General features: G+C 38.1%; 1 protein-coding gene across 3 annotated transcripts; it reads left to right on the top strand.

Annotated features, from left to right (window-relative positions):
* The first annotated feature begins 837 nt into the window (after window positions 1–837).
* LOC132616848 (E3 ubiquitin-protein ligase UPL1-like) lies at window positions 838–21,270 on the top strand. 3 transcript variants are annotated; one of them, XR_009573426.1, is made up of 16 exons: window positions 839–1,105; window positions 5,789–5,884; window positions 5,990–6,196; window positions 7,424–15,355; window positions 15,443–15,760; window positions 15,933–16,134; window positions 16,213–16,499; window positions 16,598–16,935; window positions 17,119–18,256; window positions 18,351–18,497; window positions 18,587–18,667; window positions 18,807–19,032; window positions 19,119–19,258; window positions 19,675–19,781; window positions 19,913–20,085; window positions 20,761–21,270. XR_009573426.1 is itself a non-coding variant. In XM_060331577.1 (15 exons), exons 1-15 carry the CDS (start codon window positions 1,073–1,075, stop codon window positions 20,013–20,015), a joined length of 11,355 nt encoding a protein of 3,784 aa, XP_060187560.1. In that variant the 5' UTR covers window positions 838–1,072; the 3' UTR covers window positions 20,016–20,090. The 3 variants fall into 3 exon arrangements, 1 of the variants encoding a protein (XP_060187560.1); XR_009573427.1 differs by having other exon boundaries at window positions 20,709–21,270; XM_060331577.1 differs by lacking the exon at window positions 20,761–21,270 and having other exon boundaries at window positions 838–1,105; window positions 19,913–20,090.
* The last annotated feature ends 1,314 nt before the right edge of the window (window positions 21,271–22,584 follow it).

The raw sequence follows: 22,584 nt of genomic DNA, 5'->3' as shown, positions 1-22,584 counted from the left end.
GTAAAGGGATCACATAGCAATATTTAAAACTTTTATTACCAAAAGATTATGTAATCTCATTATTTGACATGAATACCTCCATTTGAAGGTAAAGGGATCATAATTATTCTTTCAACACAAACCATTAAGTAGTAGAGCATCTTGCATTGTTTTAAAATTGTTTTAAGAGTGACTCTTTCATTGACCAAACTACTTAACCATTAAGCAATTCCTCAACGCCATTCCTTACGCGTGAAGCCATGATATGGTAAGTGACTTTGATTAGACAATACAAGCAAAATGTAAAAAAATTGTATCCAATAGATTTTACAACTATAAGATTTATATTGAATCCAAAAAATGGCTAAACCAACATAATATTTTTAGGTAAATTCTACAACAATATTATAATTCAAGCAAAAAACTTATATAGTATAATATAATAGATTTTGTGGTATTTTTATTAAATTATTAGTATATAAAAATCTAAATATCACTTATTTTTAAACTAAACTTTTCTACTCATTCCCATAAGTTATCATAAAATGATAAGTATTCCTTCGTAAGGAATATTTCGGGTTAGAGAGTTTTAGTATGAGCCATTATTGATGGAAAAACATCTTGTGGTATTTATATTAAATTATTAGTATATGAAAATCAAAATCGAGAGAAAAATAAAAATAAAAATATTTTCTATCCCTCTAATTTAATATTTCCCAGATTCTATCCGCATTCATTTCACCTGAAATACAAAATAAAATAAAATAAAATTTGTTTTCCCTTTATGCAAAAAAATCCCTAATTTATCTCAAAAAAAAATCCTTTTGGAATTCCTATATATATACAGATTGCAAGTGACGACACTCCACAGCTTCTATCTTTCCTTGTTTTTTTCTTCAATCTCTCCTTAGTTACCAAGTAAACCCTTTTGAAAAAACCCTAGATATCCAAACCCGATACGATCTTCATAAAAACCTCAATCTAAAATCACTTTTTGATTGTTCTTAACCCTCAATTTATCGAATTTATTATTGGATCGATTAATTAATCGGTTAGTTTTAACTAATGGTTTCATCACTTGGTTGATTTCGACATGAAGTTAAAGCGAAGGAGGGCCGTCGAAGTGGTTAGTTTTATATATTTTTTTTGTGTTTTAATTTCTGATCATACTAATTTGACCTAAATTTATTGGAATTAGTGATGTTTTCGAGTTTTTTTTTTTTATGGTTGTTTTGGTGTTAGTTTATAAAGTTGATGTTTTTAGACATCACGAGTTGAATTTTGTTAATAATTCGTTTAATTTAACTAGAAATGTCCTTAGAATTATTTGATTATATGTTATTAAGTTTTTATGGAATGGGCCGTAGAAGTGGTTAGTGATATATGTATCTGTGTGTCTTATGTTTTAATTTCTGACCTGAATTGATTGGAATTGGTGTATTTTTCGAGTTTTTTTATGGTTGTTTTGGTGTTAGTTTATAAAGTTGATGTTTAGTTTATAAAGTTGATGTTTTTTAGACATCACAAGTTGATTTTTGTTAAGAATTTATTTAATTTAATAACTAGACATGTCCTAGAACTTTTAAATAACATGTTTGTCTATGTTTTAATTTCTGATCATACTAATTCGACCTAAATTGATTCGAACCGTGATAATTCGAGTGTTTTTTTTATTTTTATTTTTTTGTGGCTGTTTTGGTGTTAGCTTATAAAGTTTTTTAGACATCACGACTTGAATTTTGTTAATTTATTAATTTAACGCGATTTTTTATGTTTTTGTCGGTGTTAGCTTGTAAAGTTGATGCTTTTTAGACATCACGACTTGAATTTTGTTAATCAATTTATTAATTTAACGCTATTTTTTATGTTTTTGTTGGTGTTAGCTTATAAAGTTGATGTTTTTTTAAGACATAACGAGTTGAATTTTGATGATTAATCTAATAGACATGTCCTTGGAATTTTTTGATTATATTTTATTTAGCTTTTATGGAGTGGGGCGAGAATATATCGAATAGATATAGACATTTCATACTAATTCGACTTAAATTGATTGGAAGCACGATTACTGGTGATTTTTTTGGTGTTAAGCTTATCTCGCAAGGAAACTATCTCTCATGTTTATAAAGGTGACGTTTTTAATTCAACTTCTCCAATTTAATTTGATCGAATTTGATCGGTTAGTTTCAACCATTGTTTTAAAAGGCAGTGTCAGGACTCGCCCCGGGGCTCGCCACGGGGCAGGGCAGTGGCAAAACGTCCTGGGGCTAACGTGCGGGGCTTAGTTCCTATGAGGCTTATGCCCTAAGCGCCTAACCTTACGCCCTAAACACGCCTAACGCCCAACGCCCAGGGCTCGCCTAACAGTTCTTACACAAATTTTATTTTAAATTCCTTAATTAAAATCATTCACCCTCATAATTGTTTAACAAAATAATGATACTTAATAGTTTTTCATCTATAGAAATAGAAGATTGGGTGTAACTCATATAACAAGTCGTAGTATTGGATAATTACTATTTGAGAACGTCGTGAGGGTGAATATCACTTATTCTTTTTAAAAAAAAACACATAGCGGAATTGTACATTTTCACTTGTCATTGGTCATATATGTATCAGAATTATCATATAATTTTATTTTTTGTTCATGAAGAAGTTATGTTTTAATTGTAATACTGATAAATTTTATTGATTATTTGCTTATAGGGAGATAAAATGAATAGTATGATAGTAATAGTGTTTTAAGAAACTGTGTTTTTTTCCGTGTTTGAAAGTTAAAATGTTAGAATTGTTTTGCATTTCATAATAGCTTTTATTTCATTGTATTGTTTATACTTGTAAAATTATGTTATATATAATTACAAGTTATAAGTGGTGTATAATGGGCTTTGATCATTTTTTTGTGAGGATCAAGCGCGCGCGCGCGCACACACACACACACATATATATATATATATATATATATATATATATATACACACACACATATACAATAAATATTTTTAAATAGGTAAAATTACATAAAAAAATAAAGGAAAACTGTAAATAAATGAAATGTATATATATATATATACATTTCATTTATTTACAGTTTTCCTTTATTAATATACATTTCATTTATTTACAGTTTTCCTTTATTTTTTTATGTAATTTTACCTATTTAAAAATATTTATTGTATATGTGTGTGTGTATATATATATATATATATATATATACATTTCATTTATTTACAGTTTTCCTTTATTTTTTTATGTAATTTTACCTATTTAAAAATATTTATTGTAATTATATTATTTTAAGAAATACTAAAAATTGAATACCCATGGGGCTTACGGCCCGTGCCTCGAGGCTTACGCCTCGTCGAGGCGTATGTAAAACGCCCCGCCTTACACCTCTGCCTTTGAAAACACTGGTTTCAACCAATGGTTTATCTGTGTTTTAATTTCTGATCATACTAATTTGATGTAAATTGATTGGAAGCGCGATTTGTTTTCAAGTTTTCTTATAAAGTTGATGTTTTTTAGACATCACGAGTTGAATTCTGTGAATAATTTTATTTAATCTAACTATACATGTCATTAGAGTATTTTGATCATATGTTTTAAGCTTTATGGAATGGGCTGAGAATATATCGGATAGATATATTACATTTCATATAGCTGGGCCTAAATTGATTGGAAGCGCGATTACTTGGTAGGTTTTTCGAGTTTTTTCTTAGGGTTGTTTTAATGTTAGCTTATTTCGTTTATAAAATTGATGGTTTTATAGATATCAGGAGTTGAATTTTGTGAATAATTTTATTTAACCTAACTAGACTTGTCCTTAGAGCCTTTTAATTATATGTTATTAAGCTTTATGGAATGGGCCGTAGAAGTGGTTAGTGATATATGTATATGCGTGTCTGTTTTAATTTCTGATCATACTAATTCGACCTAAATTGATTGGCAACGGGATTACTTGGTGATTTTTCTTATAAAATTGATGTGGTTTAGACATCAGGAGTTGAATTTTGTTAATAATCTAATTAATCTAACTAGACATGTCCTTTGAATCTTTTCATTATACGTTTTTAAGCTTTTATGATATACTAATTCGGCATAAATTGATTGGAAGCGTGATTATTTTCGAGTTTTTATTTTTATTTTTATATTTTTATGGTTGTTTTGGTGTTAGCTGATCTCGTTTATAAAGTTGATGAGACATCATGAGTTGAATTTGTTAATAATTTATTTAATCTAACTAGACATGTCCCTAGAATTTTTTGATTATATGTTATTAAGCTTTTCTGATGTACTAATTAGATGTAAATTGATGGGAAGATTACTTGGTGAATTTTTTGGTGTTAGCTTATCTCGTTTATAAAGTTGATGTTTTTATAGATATCATGAGTTGAATTTTGTTAGAAGTTTAATTGAATCTGACTAGACATGTGCTTAGAATTTTTTGATTGTGTGTTATCAAGCTTTAGGGAATGGGATGTGAATAGATTGAATAGATAGACATTTCATATAGCATTTTTTCCGAGTTTTTTTGTTTTGATGTTAGCTTATCTCGTAACAAAGTTATCTCATGTTTATATAGGTGACGTTTTTAAGACATCATGACTTGAATTTTGTTAACTAATTTATTTAATCTAGCTAGTAGACATGTCCTCAGAATTTTTTGATTAAGTTAAGCTTTAAGGAATGGGCCGAGAATGGATTGAATGTCTATATAGGCATTTCATATATAGCTGAGCTCAAAAGGTTTGCTATCGAGGAGTAGTTGATTGATTGATTGTTACAAGCTTTTTTAGACATCACGAGCTGAATTTTGTAAATAATTTATTTGATCCAACTAACTAGACATGTCCTTGGAATTTTTCGATTATATGTTATTAAGCTTTATGGAATGTGCCAGGAATGTAACGAATAGATATAGACATTTCATATAGCTGGCCCAAAATGTTTTGCTATCGAGGAGTAGTTGATTGATTGATATGTTATAAGTTATGCTTATAAAGTTGATGCTTTCTTTTGACATCACGAGTTGAATTTTGTTAATAATTTAGTTAATATGACTAGACATGTCCTTAGAACTTTTTGATTACATGTGATTAAGCTTTATGGAATGGGCGGGAATATACCGACTAGATATAGACATTCCATATAGCTGGCCCCAAATGTTTTGCTGTCGAGGAGTAGTGGATTGATTGATATGTTATAAGTTTATGGTTTTCCGGAGTTGAAACTGAACTTCTCAACTGGTTGGAGCGCAAGGGGTTTTCTGTTAGGCATGCATCCCGATACTCACATGGCGGTTAATCGAGGTTGAATACCATATTTTTCTTGACGAGAGTCACATTTTATATGTGGATTTAGTAATTTGAACATCATTCCCTTTTCTTTTCAAATCACAGCAAGTCTCGGATTTTGATTTGTTGTGATTGCTTATAAGGTTATAGATATCTGCATTTTGAACTTCTTCAAAAAAAAAAAATGACCGGTGCAATTTACTAATCGTAGAAGTTGCTTTGTCAGGCTCGTCAGGCTGATATGTTTTTGACTTGACATCCCAAAATCTTCTTTTATCTATAGTTTACAAAATACAGTTTATTGGTGTTTGCTCATTAATTTACTCCAATCAGGCTTATTATCAAAGTTCCAAAATTTAGTTGAGTAATTTATTGAAAGACATCCTCTTGAAGCAAAATATTCCATGGCTGGTTTCGTGATGTTTGTTTGAAAGGTGCCGGCGTTATGTTTAACTTCTACTGCTTAAAAGAAATTTAAATGTGCACTGATCACTTTGTTTTTGCCTTTCCTTTTTCAGCCTCCAAAGATCCGATCATTTATCAGTAGCGTCACTGCTACTCCATTAGAGAACATAGAAGAACCCTTGAAAAGTTTTGTTTGGGAGTTTGATAAGGTACCTATACAGATTTCATGTTGACGATGTTAATATTATTCCCCCCTCATGCACGTCTTCTCCTTTCTTAACTTATTTTCCCTTTTCTTACTCATGTGTATGCAGGGAGATTTTTATCATTGGGTTGATCTCTTTAATCACTTTGATACATTTTTTGAGAAATACATTAAGACTAGGAAGGATTTGCAATTTGATGACCACTTTTTGGAATCTGATCCTCAATTCCCAAGGGAAGCTGTCCTCCAGGTCCTTCGTGTTATAAGGATAATATTGGAGAACTGCACAAATAAGCATTTCTACAGCTCATATGAGGTACTGAAGATGCCTAAAGCGGCTCTTTTCATTTTGTTGCTCCTGATTTTAATAATTCTAAAAGAATATAATTAGCTTTCTGTGTGACTGCATATTGCCCTGTTCTTTGTGATTTGAAGTTAGCATGCTTCCTTAGTACCACAGGTTATTTCTTTTTAGCTGGTAGGGACCCTTGGCATAAAGAAATTTATTCTGTAGTGTTAGAGACTTCCCTAAAAAAAAAGTAAATAGAAGAAAGGACTATTTGTTGAGGTGATGGTCGTTGTACTGAGCTTGTTTGCCAAGATACCAATTCTGATCTTCTTGCAAAGCTTGATTACTGCTGAATCATTATTTCTTCCTCTAGTGTAAAATGCTCGGCATTTTTTTTTTTTTTTGGACAATGGTATGATATGCTCAGCATTATTCTAGTTCTATGGTCATAAAAGATTTTACAATTTTTAAATAAAGAAAAAATATTGGTCCTCCGATTTCACTATTGAAATGAAACAAGGCGGTTTAGAGGAGGATGCTTTTGGAGAATAGCAGATATGGAGTCTCTAGGATCTTTTACAACGATAGCAAATATGTGATTTGGTAAATAAAAATGGAGTTAAATCATGCGATGGTGTAATACAAGGGTATAAGCTGTAAAATTTAAAATCGTTTACCTTATAATAAAATAAGCTGTGAAGTTTAAAGACATTAGCAAGCCAATTAGTTCCTTCTAGTCATCAATAGGAATAAACTACAGAATGTAATGTTTCCAGGCTCTATTTCCTTGGGAGGTGCATGTCTTGTTGTATTCTGGTTTCTTTTTGAAGACAGTTTTGTATCCTTCCTAGCTTTAAGTTGGCGGAGTTATTATAAGTTCCTTTTCTTTATTATGTAACATGTGAACAGTGGATGCAAAGATAAGGGGTTTTAAAGCTTCTCGTCTTATGCTTAGCAAAGTAAAGTGGCTTTACATGGGTTAGAAGTGATACATCTTGAGGTGGTATTGTTGATAAACTTGTATGCCTAAGGGGGAATAATTCAGTTTAGTTTCTGAACTGACTCTCAGATGTAGAAAGTACCTATCTACTCTGAATAAAATAATGTATATTAATGTCTTAGAACTGTTTCCGTCTCCATCTTTGCTCTTGATCTGGTAAAAAATGTAGGTGTTTTCAATAGCGTCCCCAACACACATCACGAAATTTTTATATTATTTTGAATTTGATTTTTTTTGTTTTTTGGGTTGTGCAGCATCACTTGTCAGCGTTGCTTGCTTCCACTGATGCGGATGTGGTTGAGGCGTGTTTGCAAACTTTGGCTGCCTTTTTGAAGAAAACAATAGGGAAATATGTCATTAGAGATGCTTCTCTTAATTCAAAGCTGTTCGCTCTTGCACAGGGTTGGGGAGGAAAAGAAGAAGGCCTTGGGTTAATTGCGTGTGCTCTGCAGGACAGCTCTGATGCAAGTGCTAATGAGTTAGGTTGCACCTTACATTTTGAATTCTATGCAACTGAATCTTCAGATGAGCCCACTGCTCCCATTGGTTTACAGATCATCCATTTGCCTAACATTGACAACAGAAAAGAGTCCGATCTTGAACTTTTGAACAATTTAATCTTACAATACAAGGTTCCTCCTAGTTTGAGATTTCCTCTTTTGACAAGATTGCGGTATGCTAGGGCATTCAGTTCCCCAGCTTCTCGACAACAGTACACTTGCATACGCCTCTATGCATTTATAGCTCTTGTTCAAGCATGCAGTGATTCAGATGATTTGGTTTCGTTCTTCAACAGTGAACCAGAGTTCATTAATGAGCTGGTTACCTTATTGAGCCATGAAGACGCGGTTCCCGAGAAGATTAGAATTTTGGCTCTTGTTTCCTTGGTTGCTCTCTGTCAAGATCGGTCACGCCAGCCAAGTGTTTTGACAGCTGTAACATCTGGGGGGCATCGTGGCATTCTTTCCAGCCTTATGCAAAAGGCCATTGATTCCATTGTTAGTAACTCCTCAAAATGGTCTGTCCTTTTCGCTGAGGCTTTGTTATCTCTTGTTACCATTTTGGTCTCATCTTCATCTGGTTGCTCAGCCATGCGAGAAGCAGGGTTCATCCCTACACTTCTACCGTTACTTAAAGATTCGGATCCTCAACACTTGCATTTAGTTAGCATGGCTGTTCATGTTCTAGAGGCATTCATGGACTATAGTAATCCAGCTGCTGCTCTATTCAGAGATTTGGGAGGTTTGGATGACACCATAGCACGCCTTAATGTAGAAGTTTCTCGTGTTGAAAATGGTGTAAAGCTGCCAACTGCTAGTAGTGATCTCGAAAGTTCTGACTTTAATAGTTCGCAGATTGTTGCTGGTACTTCTTCCGAGCTAGACAGTATGCAGGCTCTTTATTCTGATGTGTTGGTTGCTTATCATCGGCGATTACTGATGAAAGCTTTACTACGTGCCATATCTCTGGGAACCTATGCTCCTGGAACCACTTCTCGTATTTATGGTTCAGAGGAGAGCTTGTTGCCTCAATGCTTGAGCATAATCTTCAGAAGAGCTAAGGATTTTGGTGGTGGAGTGTTTCATCTTGCTGCAACTGTGATGAGTGATCTTATTCACAAAGATCCCACCTGCTTCCCTGTATTGGAAGCAGCTGGTCTTCCTTCTGCCTTCATTGATGCCATTATGGATGGGGTTGTTGGCTCTGCAGAAGCTATCAGTTGCATACCTCAGTGTTTAGATGCGTTGTGCTTGAATAACAATGGCCTTCAGGCTGTGAAAGATCGCAATGCTTTGAGGTGTTTTGTAAAAATTTTCACTTCAAAAACATATGTCAGAGCCCTTAGTGGAGATACCACTGGATCTTTGTCTAGTGGCCTGGATGAACTAATGCGGCACACCGCATCATTGCGCGGACCTGGAGTGGAAACTATGATTGAGATCTTGGAGGAGATTGCAAAACTTGGATCTGTTCCAGAAGCTATTTCACCCTCAGCCGACAGTCCTAGTTCTTCTAACCCTGTTCCAATGGAAACTGAAGGTGAGGATAGGGGTGTGGTTTTGCCTGAGCAAGACTCACAAAAGGCTAAAGGTTTGGAGCATGTCGAACCGTCTTATGATTCTTTGGTACCAAACATCGAGTCTTTTCTTCCTGAATGTATAGGCAATGCTGCTCGTCTGCTTGAAACAATTCTTCAGAATTCTGATACATGCCGTATTTTTGTTGAGAAGAAAGGAATTGAAGCTGTTCTGCAGCTGTTCACTTTGCCTGCCTTGCCACTATCTGTTTCTGTGGGTCAGACCTTATCTGTTGCATTTAAGAATTTCTCTCCACAGCATTCTGCTTCTCTTGCTCGTGCAGTCTGTTCATTTTTAAGTGAACATTTGAAGTTAACGAATGAACTTATAGTTCAAATTCGAGGATCTCAGCTTGTAAAGGTGGAATCTGCTAAGAGGATAACTGTGTTGAAGAACCTTTCAAGTCTTGAAGGTATTTTATCTCTCTCCAATTCTTTGTTGAAGGGAAGTACTACTGTGGTTTCTGAGTTAGGAACTACGGATGCTGATGTCTTAAAGGATCTTGGGAGAGCGTATAAGGAAGTACTTTGGCAAATCTCCTTGTGTTGTGATTCTAAGGTGGATGAGAAACAGAACGTGGAAGTAGAGCCTCAAAATGTAGAAGCAGGTTCTTCCAATATAGGAGCTAGAGACAGTGATGAGGAGACTAATATTCCTTCAGTTAGATACATGAATCCTGTTTCTATCAGGAATAGTTCTCACTCTCAATGGGGGGTAGAACGTGAGTTTCTTTCTGTAATTCGTTCAAGTGAAGGTTTTAATCGTCGTAGTAGACATGGTTTAGCACGAATTCGTGGTGGAAGGACCGGTAGGCATTTGGAAAGTTTACAAGTTGATTCTGAAGTTGCTCCCAGTGTTGTGGAGAGTACAATCCAGGAGGTGAAGAAAAAAACTCCCAGTGTTCTGGTTTTAGAAATTCTGAACAAGCTTGCTTCTAGCATGCGTTCTTTCTTTATGGCTCTTGTTAAAGGATTTACATCTCCAAATCGTCGGAGAACTGAAACAGGATCTCTAAGTTCAGCTTCAAAGAGCATAGGAACTGCCTTGGCCAAAGTTTTTCTCGAGGCTCTTGGTTTCTCAGGATATCCAGATGCTGCTGCGCTTGATATACCACCTTCTGTCAAGTGTCGATATCTTGGTAAGGTTGTGGATGATATGCTGACCCTAACATTTGATGCCAGGCGGCGTACCTGTTATGCATCCATGATTAACAATTTCTATGCCCAAGGAACCTTTAAGGAGCTTCTAACAACATTTGAAGCAACCAGTCAGTTGTTGTGGACACTTCCCTATTCTGTACTGACATCTGGAATGGTTCCTGAAAATAGTGGTGAGGAAAACAGGTTATCTCACAGTTCGTGGCTTCTTAGTACTCTGCAGAGCTATTGCCGTTTGCTTGAATATTTTGTCAATTCAGCTTTGCTGTTGTCTCCAACCTCAACATCCCAAGCGCAGCTCCTTGTTCAGCCAGTTGCTGTCGGTTTGTCTATTGGGTTGTTTCCTGTTCCAAGAGACCCAGAAGTGTTTGTCCGTATGCTGCAGTCTCAGGTTCTAGATGTTGTACTTCCCATTTGGAACCATCAGATGTTCCCCAGTTGTAATCCCGGGTTTATTAATTCTATCATTATGCTTATAACTTACATCTACTGTGGTGTTGGGGATGTGAAACGAAATCGCAGTGGGTCATCAAGTTCTGCAAACCCACGTGCAGTGGCTCCTCCACCTGATGAGGCTACTATTTCTACCATTGTTGATATGGGCTTTTCAAGAGCAAGAGCTGAGGAGGCATTAAGACGAGTTGAAACGAATAGTGTGGAGATGGCTATGGAGTGGTTGTTTAGTCATGCTGACGATCCTGCTCAAGAAGAAGATGAGTTGGCTCGTGCACTAGCTTTGTCACTTGGGAATTCATCAGACTCTTCTAAAGCTGAAAACGTTGATAGATCGGTAGAGGTTCTATCTGAAGAACAACAAACGAAGCCACCACCTGTTGAAGATGTCCTTGCTGCAACAATTAAGCTGTTTCAGAGCACAGACTCAATTGCTTTTCCGTTAATGGATTTACTTGTGACTCTTTGCAGTCGGAACAAAGGAGAAGATCGTGCAAAAGTGATTTCATATCTGATTCACCAGTTGAAAGATTGCCAGCTGGAATTTTCCAGGGACTCTGGTGCCTTATGTATGATAACACATACTTTGGCATTGCTTCTATCTGAAGATGAAAATATACGGGAAATTGCAGCAAAGAATGAAATTGTCTCTGTAGTACTTGAAATATTGATGAAGTTCAAGGCTGGAGCTGAAAATGAGATTAGGGTTCCTAGATGCATCAGTGCACTGCTGCTAATCTTATTTAATCTGTTGCAAACCAGGCCTAAAATCTCTGGTGATGAAACTGAAAGAGTCATAGCTGCATCTTTACCAGAATCTTTAGAAGAGCATCTCCCATCCCAAGATGCTGAAGCAGTTACTGAGAAGAAGTCAACTCTAGTCTCCCAGGATGATGAATCGTCCACTGGTTTTGAGAAAATATTTGGGAAACCTACAGGTTTTTTGAGCATAGAGGAGAGTCGTAGGGTGCTTGATTTTGCTTGTGACTTGGTTAAACAACATGCACCAGCCATGGTTATGCAGGCTGCTCTACAGCTTTGTGCACGTTTGACAAAAACACATGCTTTTGCCATTCAGTTTCTTGAAAATGGAGGAATGGCTTCTCTTTTTGATCTCCCAAGATCTTGTTACTTCCCCGGATATGACACCTTGGCATCTGCCATTGTTAGACATCTTCTTGAAGATCCTCAGACCCTGCAAACAGCCATGGAGATGGAGATACGGCAGACCCTTAGTGGAAGTCGTCATGCTGGTCGCACTTCTGTTAAAACATTTTTAACTTCAATGGCACCTGTGATATGTCGAGACCCTGGAGTCTTCGTGAAAGCTGCAGGTGCAGTTTGCCAGCTCGAATCATCTGGAGGGAGATCTATCATTGTCTTATCAAAAGAGAGAGACAAGGAGAGAGAGAAAGATAAAGGTAAAACATCTGTCGAGTTTGGACCTTCTAACGAGTGTGTGCGAATTTCTGAAAATAAAGCCCATGATGGATCAGGAAAGTGTTCTAAAGGCCACAAAAAGATCCCTGCAAATATTTCTCAGGTAATTGATCATCTTCTTGAAATAGTAGCAGCATTTCCTACACAGGGATTGGGAGAAGATTGTATGGGAAGCGCCTGTGCTATGGAGGTTGATGAGCCCATAGTCAAAGTAAAGGGGAAATCAAAGGTTGATGAGGTGCGGGAGGTTCAGTCTGACAATGTATCAGAGAAATCAGCAGGGCTTGCTAAAGTTACTTTTGTACTCAAATTATTGAGTGACATTCTTATGATGTATGTACATGCTCTTGGGGTTATCCTGAGAAGGGATCTGGAGATGTGTCAACTTCGGGGATCCCATCAGCCGGAGAATACTGGTCATGGTGGTATTATCCATCATGTTTTGCAACGGCTTCTTCCCCTTTCAATCGATAAATCTGCAGGCCCTGATGAATGGAGAGATAAGCTGTCCGAAAAAGCTTCATGGTTTCTGGTAGTTTTGTCTGGCAGATCTAGTGAAGGTCGTAGGAGGGTTATTAATGAACTTGTGAAAGCCTTGTCTTCATTTGTAAAGTCTGAAAGCAACTCTGCTTGTAGCAGCTTATTGCCAGATAAAAAGGTCCGTGCTTTTGTTGATCTGGCATACTCCATTTTGTCCAAGAACTCATCCTCAGGCGACCTACCCGGTTCTGGTTGTTCTCCAGACATAGCCAAAAGCATGATAGATGGAGGCTTGGTCCAGTGCTTATCTGGTGTCCTTCAAGCAATTGATTTGGATCACCCTGATGCTCCGAAAGTTGTGAATCTGATTCTTAAAACACTGGAAAGCCTAACAAGGGCTGCCAATGCTAGTGAGCAACTTTTTAAAACTGATTCTGTGAACAAGAAAAAGTCAACTGCCCTTAATGGTAGGTCGGATAATCAGGTGAATACAATATCAGCCTTTCCAAATATTGAGGCCAGTGGAGATGGAAACGGCCAGCAGGAGGTTCCTAATTCAAATGCAGGGCAACTGCCGGCTAGTGCTTCTCAGAATCACAGCAATGAGAATGTGACTACAAACCCGTCCATGGAGCAAGAAATGAGAACTGAGCAAGAAGAAGCAAATGCAGGCAATCCTCCTCTCGAGCTTGGGTTGGATTACATGCGTGATGAGATGGAAGACAACGGTGTTTTGAACGACACAGAGCAAATTGGCATGGGTTTCCATGTTGAGAATAGGGGACATCATGAAATGGGTGAAGAAGATGATGATATGGGAGATGACGGCGAGGATGACGAGGATGATGATGAGGGTGAGGATGAGGATGAAGATATAGCTGAAGATGGCACTGGCTTGATGTCTCTGGCTGATACAGATGGGGAAGAGCATGATGATGCTGGCCTGGGAGGTGAATACAATGATGACATGGTTGATGAAGAGGATGATGAGTTTCATGAAAATCGCGTTATTGAGGTTAGGTGGAGGGAAGCCTTGGACGGCCTTGACCATTTACAAGTTTTAGGGCAACCTGGAACAGGTGGTGGCCTTATTAATGTTGGAGGTGAGACAATTGAAGGGTGGAATGTTGATGACCTCTTTGGTCTTCGCAGGACCTTTGGCTTTGAGCGCCGCCGCCAAACAACTAGAAATTCCTTGGAACAATCTGTTACTGAAGTTACTGGTCTGCAACATCCTCTTCTCTCGAGGCCATCACAGTCTGGTGACTCTGCTCCTGTCTGGTCATCTCTTGGGAACTCGTCCAGAGATTCAGAAGCCTTATCTGCTGGTAGACTGGATGTAGCTCGTTTTTACACTTTTGATTCTCCAGTACTCCCATTTGATAGTGCGCCGTCTAGCCTTTTCAGTGACAGGCTCAGTGGTGCAGCACCCCCACCTTTGGTTGACTTATCTGTTGGTTTGGAGTCTCTACATTTTCCAGGTCGGAGGCCTGGTGATGGTAGGTGGACTGATGATGGTCAACCCCAAGCGGGCGGTCAGTCTGCTGCTATTGCACAGATGGTTGAGGAGCAGTTCATTTCTCAACTAAGCAGAATTGCTCCAGCTACTAATCCTGCTGTTGGATTACTGGAGAGAGAGCAGGACATACCTGTAGTTGGTGAGAATCAACAGCAGATGGAGGGTGATAGCACTGCTGGCCAACAAAATGATGATCGCCATAACAGTAGTGGGCAAGAATCCAATCAACCAGTTGAAGTTCAGTCTTGTGAAAGGGAACACAATCCGGAGGTTGTCGCTGATCAGGTAGGTGAATTTCCGGAAGCTATTGATCCGATGGAAGATGTACTCTTGGACAGGTCAAACAATGGTCATGGCAGCATGGTGATTGGAGAGGGAAATGCAAATCCAAGTGATAACATAGAGAGAACTGCAGATTATGCTGTATCATCTATACAAGGCGAAGGCAACGCGATGCATGATAGGACTGCTGATGGGGATGTAAACATATGCAATATGACCTCGACTGATGTACGCAATGACACAGCCACGTTAACAGACAGTCATGCCACTGATGAGCCACTGCTAATTTCTGGGGAAGCAATGCTGGATTCCAGTGCTCATCATCTTTCTGTAGGTCAGGAGGATACTGATATACATATGCACGGTGTAGAAACAGAAAGGGAGAGTGACCAACCATTACCTATTCTGCCTGAGGAACCATCAGTGACTCAGAACCTTCAGGAAGTTCAAGACGCTAGTCAAACTGATGAAACTAGCTTAAATAATGAAGCTTCTACTCCAAACGCTATCGATCCAACCTTTTTAGAGGCACTACCTGAAGATCTTCGGGCGGAGGTTCTTGCATCGCAGCAGGCTCAGGCTCAACCTCCAACTTATACAGCACCGACAGCTGAAGATATCGATCCAGAGTTTTTAGCTGCTCTCCCTCCAGATATTCAAGCAGAAGTTCTTGCCCAACAACGGGCTCAGAGAGTCGTACAGCAGACTGAAGGTCAGCCTGTGGAAATGGATAATGCTTCAATCATAGCCACATTTCCAGCTGATCTGCGTGAAGAGGTCGGTACCTGGAGTGTTTTTTGCCCTTTCCTCTGAATGTTTTAATGTTTTAACATTTTATTTATGCTTATTTTGGGTGTTTGTCAGGTTTTGTTAACGTCATCAGAAGCTGTTTTGTCAGCATTGCCATCTCCATTACTCGCTGAAGCGCAAATGCTTCGGGACAGAGCTATGAGTCATTACCAAGCACGTAGCTTGTTTGGAGGCAGCCACAGGCTTCATGGTCGTAGAAATGGGCTGGGATTTGACAGACAGACAGTTATGGACAGGGGCGTGGGTGTTACAATCGGCCGGAGGGCTTCATCCTCTTTTTCAGAGAGTTTGAAGTTGAAGGAACTTGAAGGCGAGCCACTTTTAGATGCTAATGGCTTGAAAGCGTTGATCCGCCTCTTGCGATTAGCGCAGGTAAATTGCTTCACATCAATCGAGCAAATGGCTTTGAAATGAAAATGCTTCTACCATCAAACAATAGGCTTGCTTCTGTAGAGTTGTAGTTGGTGTTGTAATATTTTGGTCATTTATATTTTATGATCTGTGCTCAACATATTGAACTGAGACATTCAATATTTGTTTTCAGCCTCTTGGGAAAGGTCTATTGCAGAGACTCTTGTTGAATTTGTGTGCGCATAGCAGCACAAGAGCAGTTCTAGTCCACCTTCTTCTTGAAGCTATCAAGCCCGAGACTGGAGGGGCAGTTGGTGGTTTAACAACCATTAACTCACAGAGACTTTATGGCTGTCAGTCGAGTATTGTTTATGGCCGATCACAACTATTTGATGGTAGCTGTCTCTTCTAAAGTGACGTTGTAGGTCTCTGTTTACATATGGTCTTTTGCTAACCATTAAGTCATTTCCCAGGACTTCCTCCATTGGTATTGCGTCGGATTCTGGAGATCTTAACTTACCTCGCCAACAACCACTCTGCGGTTGCCAGTCTTCTTTTCTACTTTGAGCTCTCGCTTATTCCAGAGTGGTCAGATTTGAAGTGTTTGGAAACCAAGAGGGACAAAGGCAAGGAAAAAATTGTTGGAGGAGATTCCTCAAATGCTTTTGGAAGCTCTAACAAGAGGGATATTCCATTGGTTTTATTTCTCAAGCTCTTGAACCAACCACTTTTTTTGCGCAGCATAGCACATCTTGAACAGGTAGGTTATGCTCAAATGCTTTGATACTACTGAAATATTAGGTCTTTGGAGATAGTTGGCTCAGATATATTTGTTGTTTCCTTACATGTACCGTGTAGGTCATGGGCCTCCTTCAAGTAGTTGTCTATAATGCAGCTTCCAAGATGGAGTGTGAGTCTCATTCTGAAGAAACAGTGGACCGTTCTAGTAATGAAACAGTAGACCGTTCTCATAATGAAACAGTAGATGGTTCTCATAATCCTGTTGGCAATGAAACTATGAGTGATATACAGAAAGATCCTGGATTGCCAGACATAAAGTCCCCTCAAGATGATAGCGGCACTGGTTCTGCCAACCCTGCATCTGATGCCAATGGAAGCCCAAACATTCGTGACATCTTCTTGCAGCTGCCACAGTCTGACTTGCACAATCTTTGCTGTCTTCTTGGTCATGAAGGGTATTTTTCTATTTAAAATTTCTGTACCTTGATTTGCCTAAATATTTTATGTTTCTATTTGTTCGTGGTTTGAGATCTTTCATTTCCTGTTCCTCGATTTCCCCTTTTGTTTATCTTTCCTTTTCACTCCTGAAAGTTAAATGCTGTGCTGCAACTATTTGACCTCTAGTGTATATCTTTTAGGCTTTCAGACAAAGTTTACATGCTTGCGGGCGAGGTGTTGAAGAAGCTAGCCTCAGTTGCTGCTCCCCATCGGAAGTTCTTCATTTCAGAACTTTCAGAGTTGACTCAAAGGCTGAGCAATTCAGCTGTCGAAGAGCTTATCACACTTAAGAATACACACATGCTGGGATTGAGTGCTGGATCTATGGCTGGAGCTGCAGTCCTTCGAGTACTGCAAACACTTAGTTCACTAAGTACAGCTTGTGCTGATGGCAATACTGACACATCTATGGAGGAGGAGCATGATGAGCATAACATCATGTGGAAGTTAAATGTTGCACTAGAACCTTTATGGGAAGAGCTGAGTGAATGCATAGGCGCCATGGAGTTGGAGCTCACGCAGAGCACTTCTGCTTCAGTTATGCCAAGTACTAATACCGGGGAGCATATACATGAAGCTGGTTCTTCATCTGTATCTTCTCCATTGCCTCCTGGAACTCAGCGGCTGTTACCTTTTATCGAGGCTTTCTTTGTTCTGTGTGAGAAGCTTCAAGCAAACATCTCTATTATGCAGCAAGATCATATCAATGCAACTGCAAGAGAAGTGAAAGAATTAGCCGGTACTTCACTCAAGTTGTCCTCCAAGTCTATTGGGGATTCACATAAAAGGGTAGATGGCGCTGTAACATTTGTAAGATTCGCGGAAAAGCATCGGCGCTTGCTTAATGCTTTTGTCAGGCAGAACCCTGGCTTACTGGAGAAATCACTTTGTGTGATGCTGAAAGCCCCGCGGCTCATTGATTTTGACAATAAAAGAGCTTATTTTCGCTCCAGAATAAGGCAGCAGCATGAACATCACCTCTCAGGTCCTCTGCGAATTAGTGTTCGGCGGGCTTATGTGTTGGAGGATTCTTATAATCAGTTGCGTATGCGACCCAAAGAAGACCTGAAAGGACGGTTAAATGTGCATTTTCAAGGTGAAGAGGGTATTGATGCTGGTGGTTTGACAAGAGAGTGGTATCAATTGCTATCAAGGGTCATATTTGACAAAGGAGCTTTGCTGTTTACGACCGTTGGGAATAATGCAACTTTCCAGCCTAACCCGAATTCCGTTTATCAAACTGAACATCTCTCATACTTCAAATTTGTAGGCCGCGTGGTAGGACTTCTGGAACTCTTTTTTAAATCCAAGCTACGACTTTATCCTTATTTCACATCTTAATCTCAAGCCTTTGACGTGATACTCTTTATAGGTTGCCAAAGCACTATTTGATGGGCAGTTGCTGGATGTTTATTTTACCCGGTCATTCTACAAACATATGCTTGGTGTAAAGGTCACATATCATGATATAGAGGCTGTCGATCCTGATTACTATAAGAACTTGAAGTGGATGCTTGAGGTGAGATTTTATAAACGTGCAGTAATTTGTTAACTGATCTAGAATTTCACCCATGGAACTTCTGATGGTTTCTTGGTTTCCTGTACCAGAATGATGTGAGTGATATACCAGATTTGACTTTTAGCATGGACGCGGATGAGGAAAAACTCATTCTTTATGAGAAAACAGAGGTTAGTATGCATAAATTTTTGAACCCCTCCTTCCAGAGAAAAAAAAAAAAAAAAAGAGAGAGAAGTTAAATGAGAAAGTCAGATTACTCTGTTAAGGTGATATCTAAAGTTTTTTTTTTTTTAATCTTGCATGTGTAAGGTTACTGATTATGAGCTTAAACCTGGAGGAAGAAATATAAGGGTCACAGAAGAGACAAAGCACGAGTATGTTGATCTCGTTGCTGACCATATTCTGACAAATGCTATTCGCCCTCAAATAACTGCGTTCCTTGAAGGTTTCAATGAATTGGTACCAGGCGAACTTATCTCCATTTTCAATGATAAAGAGCTTGAACTTTTGATAAGTGGTCTTCCAGAAATTGATAGTAAGTGGACATGCTTCTCCACCATTGCTTTGTGTATACACCCTATTTGTTTCCTATGAAGCTTCTTAACATGATTCTGTATACAGTGGAAGATCTGAAGGCCAACACTGAATATACTGGATATACAGCAGCATCTACTGCTGTTCAGTGGTTTTGGGAGGTTGTTAAAGGCTTTAGCAAGGAAGACATGGCAAGATTTCTGCAATTTGTGACCGGCACATCCAAGGTTAGTAGATACCATTGTGTACTAGCAGAGGTTTTTTCGTCACATATAGAATCTGCTAAGAGGCGATAGAATTTGTTTCTATTGATGTGGAACTAAACCTACAGAACCCCTTCCTCCCTCCTTTCCCACCCAAGTACAGGTGAATTTTATACCAAAGTCAATTTTTCTTGAGATAAGAGCCTCTTTTTTTTGCAAACCAAATATATTCAGGTGCTCTAATGTGTGATTGCTGATTGATGTTTGTTTCCCCTGTATATCTGCTATTCTATCTGTAAAAAAAGACCCTACTTTCCCCTTTTGTTCGGTGGTTCAGGATTCTGTATGCCCGTTGAATGTTTTACAGAGTGCATGCACATTCCCTTTAAATGTCTCTGGATTTCTTCTTTGGGATTAATTGTGGGTGCTGTTGGCCTTAGGTTCCTTTGGAGGGTTTCAAGGCATTGCAAGGGATTTCTGGCCCTCAGAGATTTCAGATTCACAAAGCTTATGGAGCTCCTGAGAGGCTTCCATCTGCACATACCTGGTCGGTGCTTGTATATCAGACTTATTATAGGCTTATCAGTAGTTCACTCATCATCAAGTAGTTGCAATCTGGGTGGTAGTTTATAGCAAGCTATAGTGGCCCTTACAGTCACTTTTGCCTTTTCCTTTCAGCTTCAACCAACTTGACCTTCCGGAGTATACTTCCAAGGAACAGCTTCAAGAACGTTTGCTTTTGGCTATCCATGAGGCTAGTGAAGGATTTGGTTTTGGTTGAGAGAAGCTTCCCTTATGCAGCTTTCCTGAAAATTACATATATTTGATCACCCTGTGCTTGCCATGTAAATGTAAGTATGTCCTACTCTTTTAATTTTTCTTCTCTTGGCTGTCTTGGGGTGCCTATTCCATAGTTCTGCTTTCTCTGTCTTTGCTTGTGTAGGTTGGTAACTGAAACCATTCACTTGTTCACTTCCTTGTCTAGTGATGAGAATTCTGTGCTTTGATCTGTCGAAATTTGTTTCCTTCACCTTCTTCAGATGAGTTTGTTAGAAAGGTTCTTAGAGTACCATTAGTTCTGTCTATTTGTTGAGTGCTTAAAGCTTGCTATTTGATGGCATATATGATTTGCACTTTTGTGGTGTCTCTGCGGTTTCCTCTAGATGCCCTATGGTAAGCATGTCTTCTATATTTCAGGGAATGCTGTAAAAGTTTCCATAGATTGTTAAATAAGTTGATTGACGAAATCTATGTGACTATCTGTTTTCTCATTTTCTACTTTCCCTAGTTGGTGTGTGTTCTAGTTGCTCTCCTGTCCTTGTGCCTGCTCCACTCAAGTATTAATCAAACATATAATTACTGAACCATTGTCATGCATGCCTTATTTACATGAACTGGATGATTCAAGTAGTCTAGTTTAAGACTTAATGGTTTCCTGCTTAGTTGATTTACTGGTCAATTAACTCAAATTCAGCAAAGAAAAATGAAGACGACCCTCAGCTTGCTGATCACTTTCTCCTGTACAGACTGGATGATCGACATCAACTGCACAACATAGATTGGGGAGTTATTGCTTACAGATTTGAGTCAATACACAGCATGCCTCAAGGATGACGGGGTAATGGCCACACCACTTTGGTCATGTACATGGCAGTTTAGTATCATGAGGTAGTGAGTTATGCATTACGAGTGGTAGTCTTCTTGCAGTGTGGCGAGGAGCTCTGTTATTTTGTTGTTCCTTCCATTGCAACAGATTTAGAGCACACTCCTACGGCCTTAATATCCCCGTGTAGATAAGTCATTTTCTTTTTGGTAGGGGGTTTAGTGTAGGAGGTCTACATTTATTTTGGGTAATGGGTAGGTTGGCTAATTCTTTCATGCTTTAGAATTTAATTTATTACCTATCGTTACCGATTGGCATCAGATCAACTCTTAGATCAGCTTATAATGCTATACTGGATCTGGTATTTATTTTGGAAATGACGAACATGCTCGCCCTTCAAATTATTTAATCTTATTTCTCAATTTGATTAAAATCCTCTTAACAGCTACTGTGAATCATGAAATCCGTTGAGTTGCTACTTGTACCTTTCCATAAGCCTAAACTAATAATGTCATTTACTCTAATTAGGTTGTGTGACTCCCTTGACATCATCACGAACGACATAATTTTTCGTCCACAATATGTCCAATTATCAAATATAAAAATGATTTGTTGGTTATGTCATTGTCCACGAGAAATTATAGCACTGCGGCTGGTGAACTAAGTTTTGATTCTGCTACTTTATGATTCGTAGAAATGGTTTAATTATGCGTGTTTTTTTGTTCTACCAATTAAATAAAACTATAATTAATTGAAAAGTCAAATCTTGGCTTTCATAGCACGACAAAATCAAGTAAGGGCTAATAATTGAGTAATGTTCATAGGACTACTGGAGGAAGGAAGCACACTCAACACCCACAAAGGGAGAAAAATAACCATGAATAGTTTCCTTAATCCTTTTTGCTTGTATGATGGATTATACACGGATCAATCCAGATTTTAGGGAACATATAATTATGATTATGAGGCTATAATTGAGAAATTTTCGAGGGTCACTGACCTAAGGTTCGAAATTCGGTGAATATAATGGGTTTGTCACTCTATCCTTATTCACGCAATCAGGTTTTTGTCTATAAAGAATGTCAAAGTTCAAATTCACGACCTGTGTTTAATCTACACATCGGAGAATAATGGAGGAGTCACAATTGATAAAGGCAATAAGGAGAATCTTAATGATTAAAAGGTCACAATCAACTTATAATGCTATCTAACTTCAATAGTCTTCTGTCTTGTTCATTTAAACTTTCATATACATTTGAAGAAAATGGGGGACACTATAAATAGTCAGAATATTCTCAGTCTTGCTGTTTGATGCTCAAAATTGACCCAATGTCTACTTAAGTCGAGAGTATGCAAATTGGTTTACAAATCCACATGGGGGTGGTCCACAAAAAGTGAGGCAATAAAAATCTATAAAACATATTTGTCATTTGATTATAGTTATAGGAAAAACATATTTTATTTTATTTTTAATGAGGAAATGACAAAAATGGTCCCGTAGAATCAAAATAGTCACTTAGTATCACTTGCGTAATTTTGATCTTTGAAGTTTGTCAAAAGCAAGCACTTTTAATCTCCGTAAAATATTTATTCAAGTCTTATTATTACATTTAACCGGAATTTTGAAAACAGAAAATATTTAACGGGAACTTAGATTTGAAAGTACAATTTTGTAGTTTATTGTTTTTTAATCTATTTCAAGAGTCTGATACAATTTTTTGAGGTGCAACTTCTATTTTCTTTAATT

This window comes from Lycium barbarum, chromosome 11 (assembly GCF_019175385.1).
Source record: "Lycium barbarum isolate Lr01 chromosome 11, ASM1917538v2, whole genome shotgun sequence".
NCBI classification, from domain to species: domain Eukaryota; kingdom Viridiplantae; phylum Streptophyta; class Magnoliopsida; order Solanales; family Solanaceae; genus Lycium; species Lycium barbarum.
The sequence above is the reverse complement of the archived record's forward strand: the minus strand, read 5'-3'. Positions and strand labels throughout refer to the sequence as shown.

What these genes read in the sequence shown, in the direction of transcription:
- LOC132616848 (XM_060331577.1), top strand. Translation starts at nt 1,073, where the DNA reads ATGAAGTTAAAGCGAAGGAGGGCCGTCGAAGTG. An exon ending in GAAGGAGGGCCGTCGAAGTG is followed by an intron (nt 1,106 to 5,788) that starts GTTAGTTTTATA and finishes TTCCTTTTTCAG; the next exon opens with CCTCCAAAGATCCGATCATT. An exon ending in ACTTGAAGTGGATGCTTGAG is followed by an intron (nt 18,498 to 18,586) that starts GTGAGATTTTAT and finishes TTCCTGTACCAG; the next exon opens with AATGATGTGAGTGATATACC.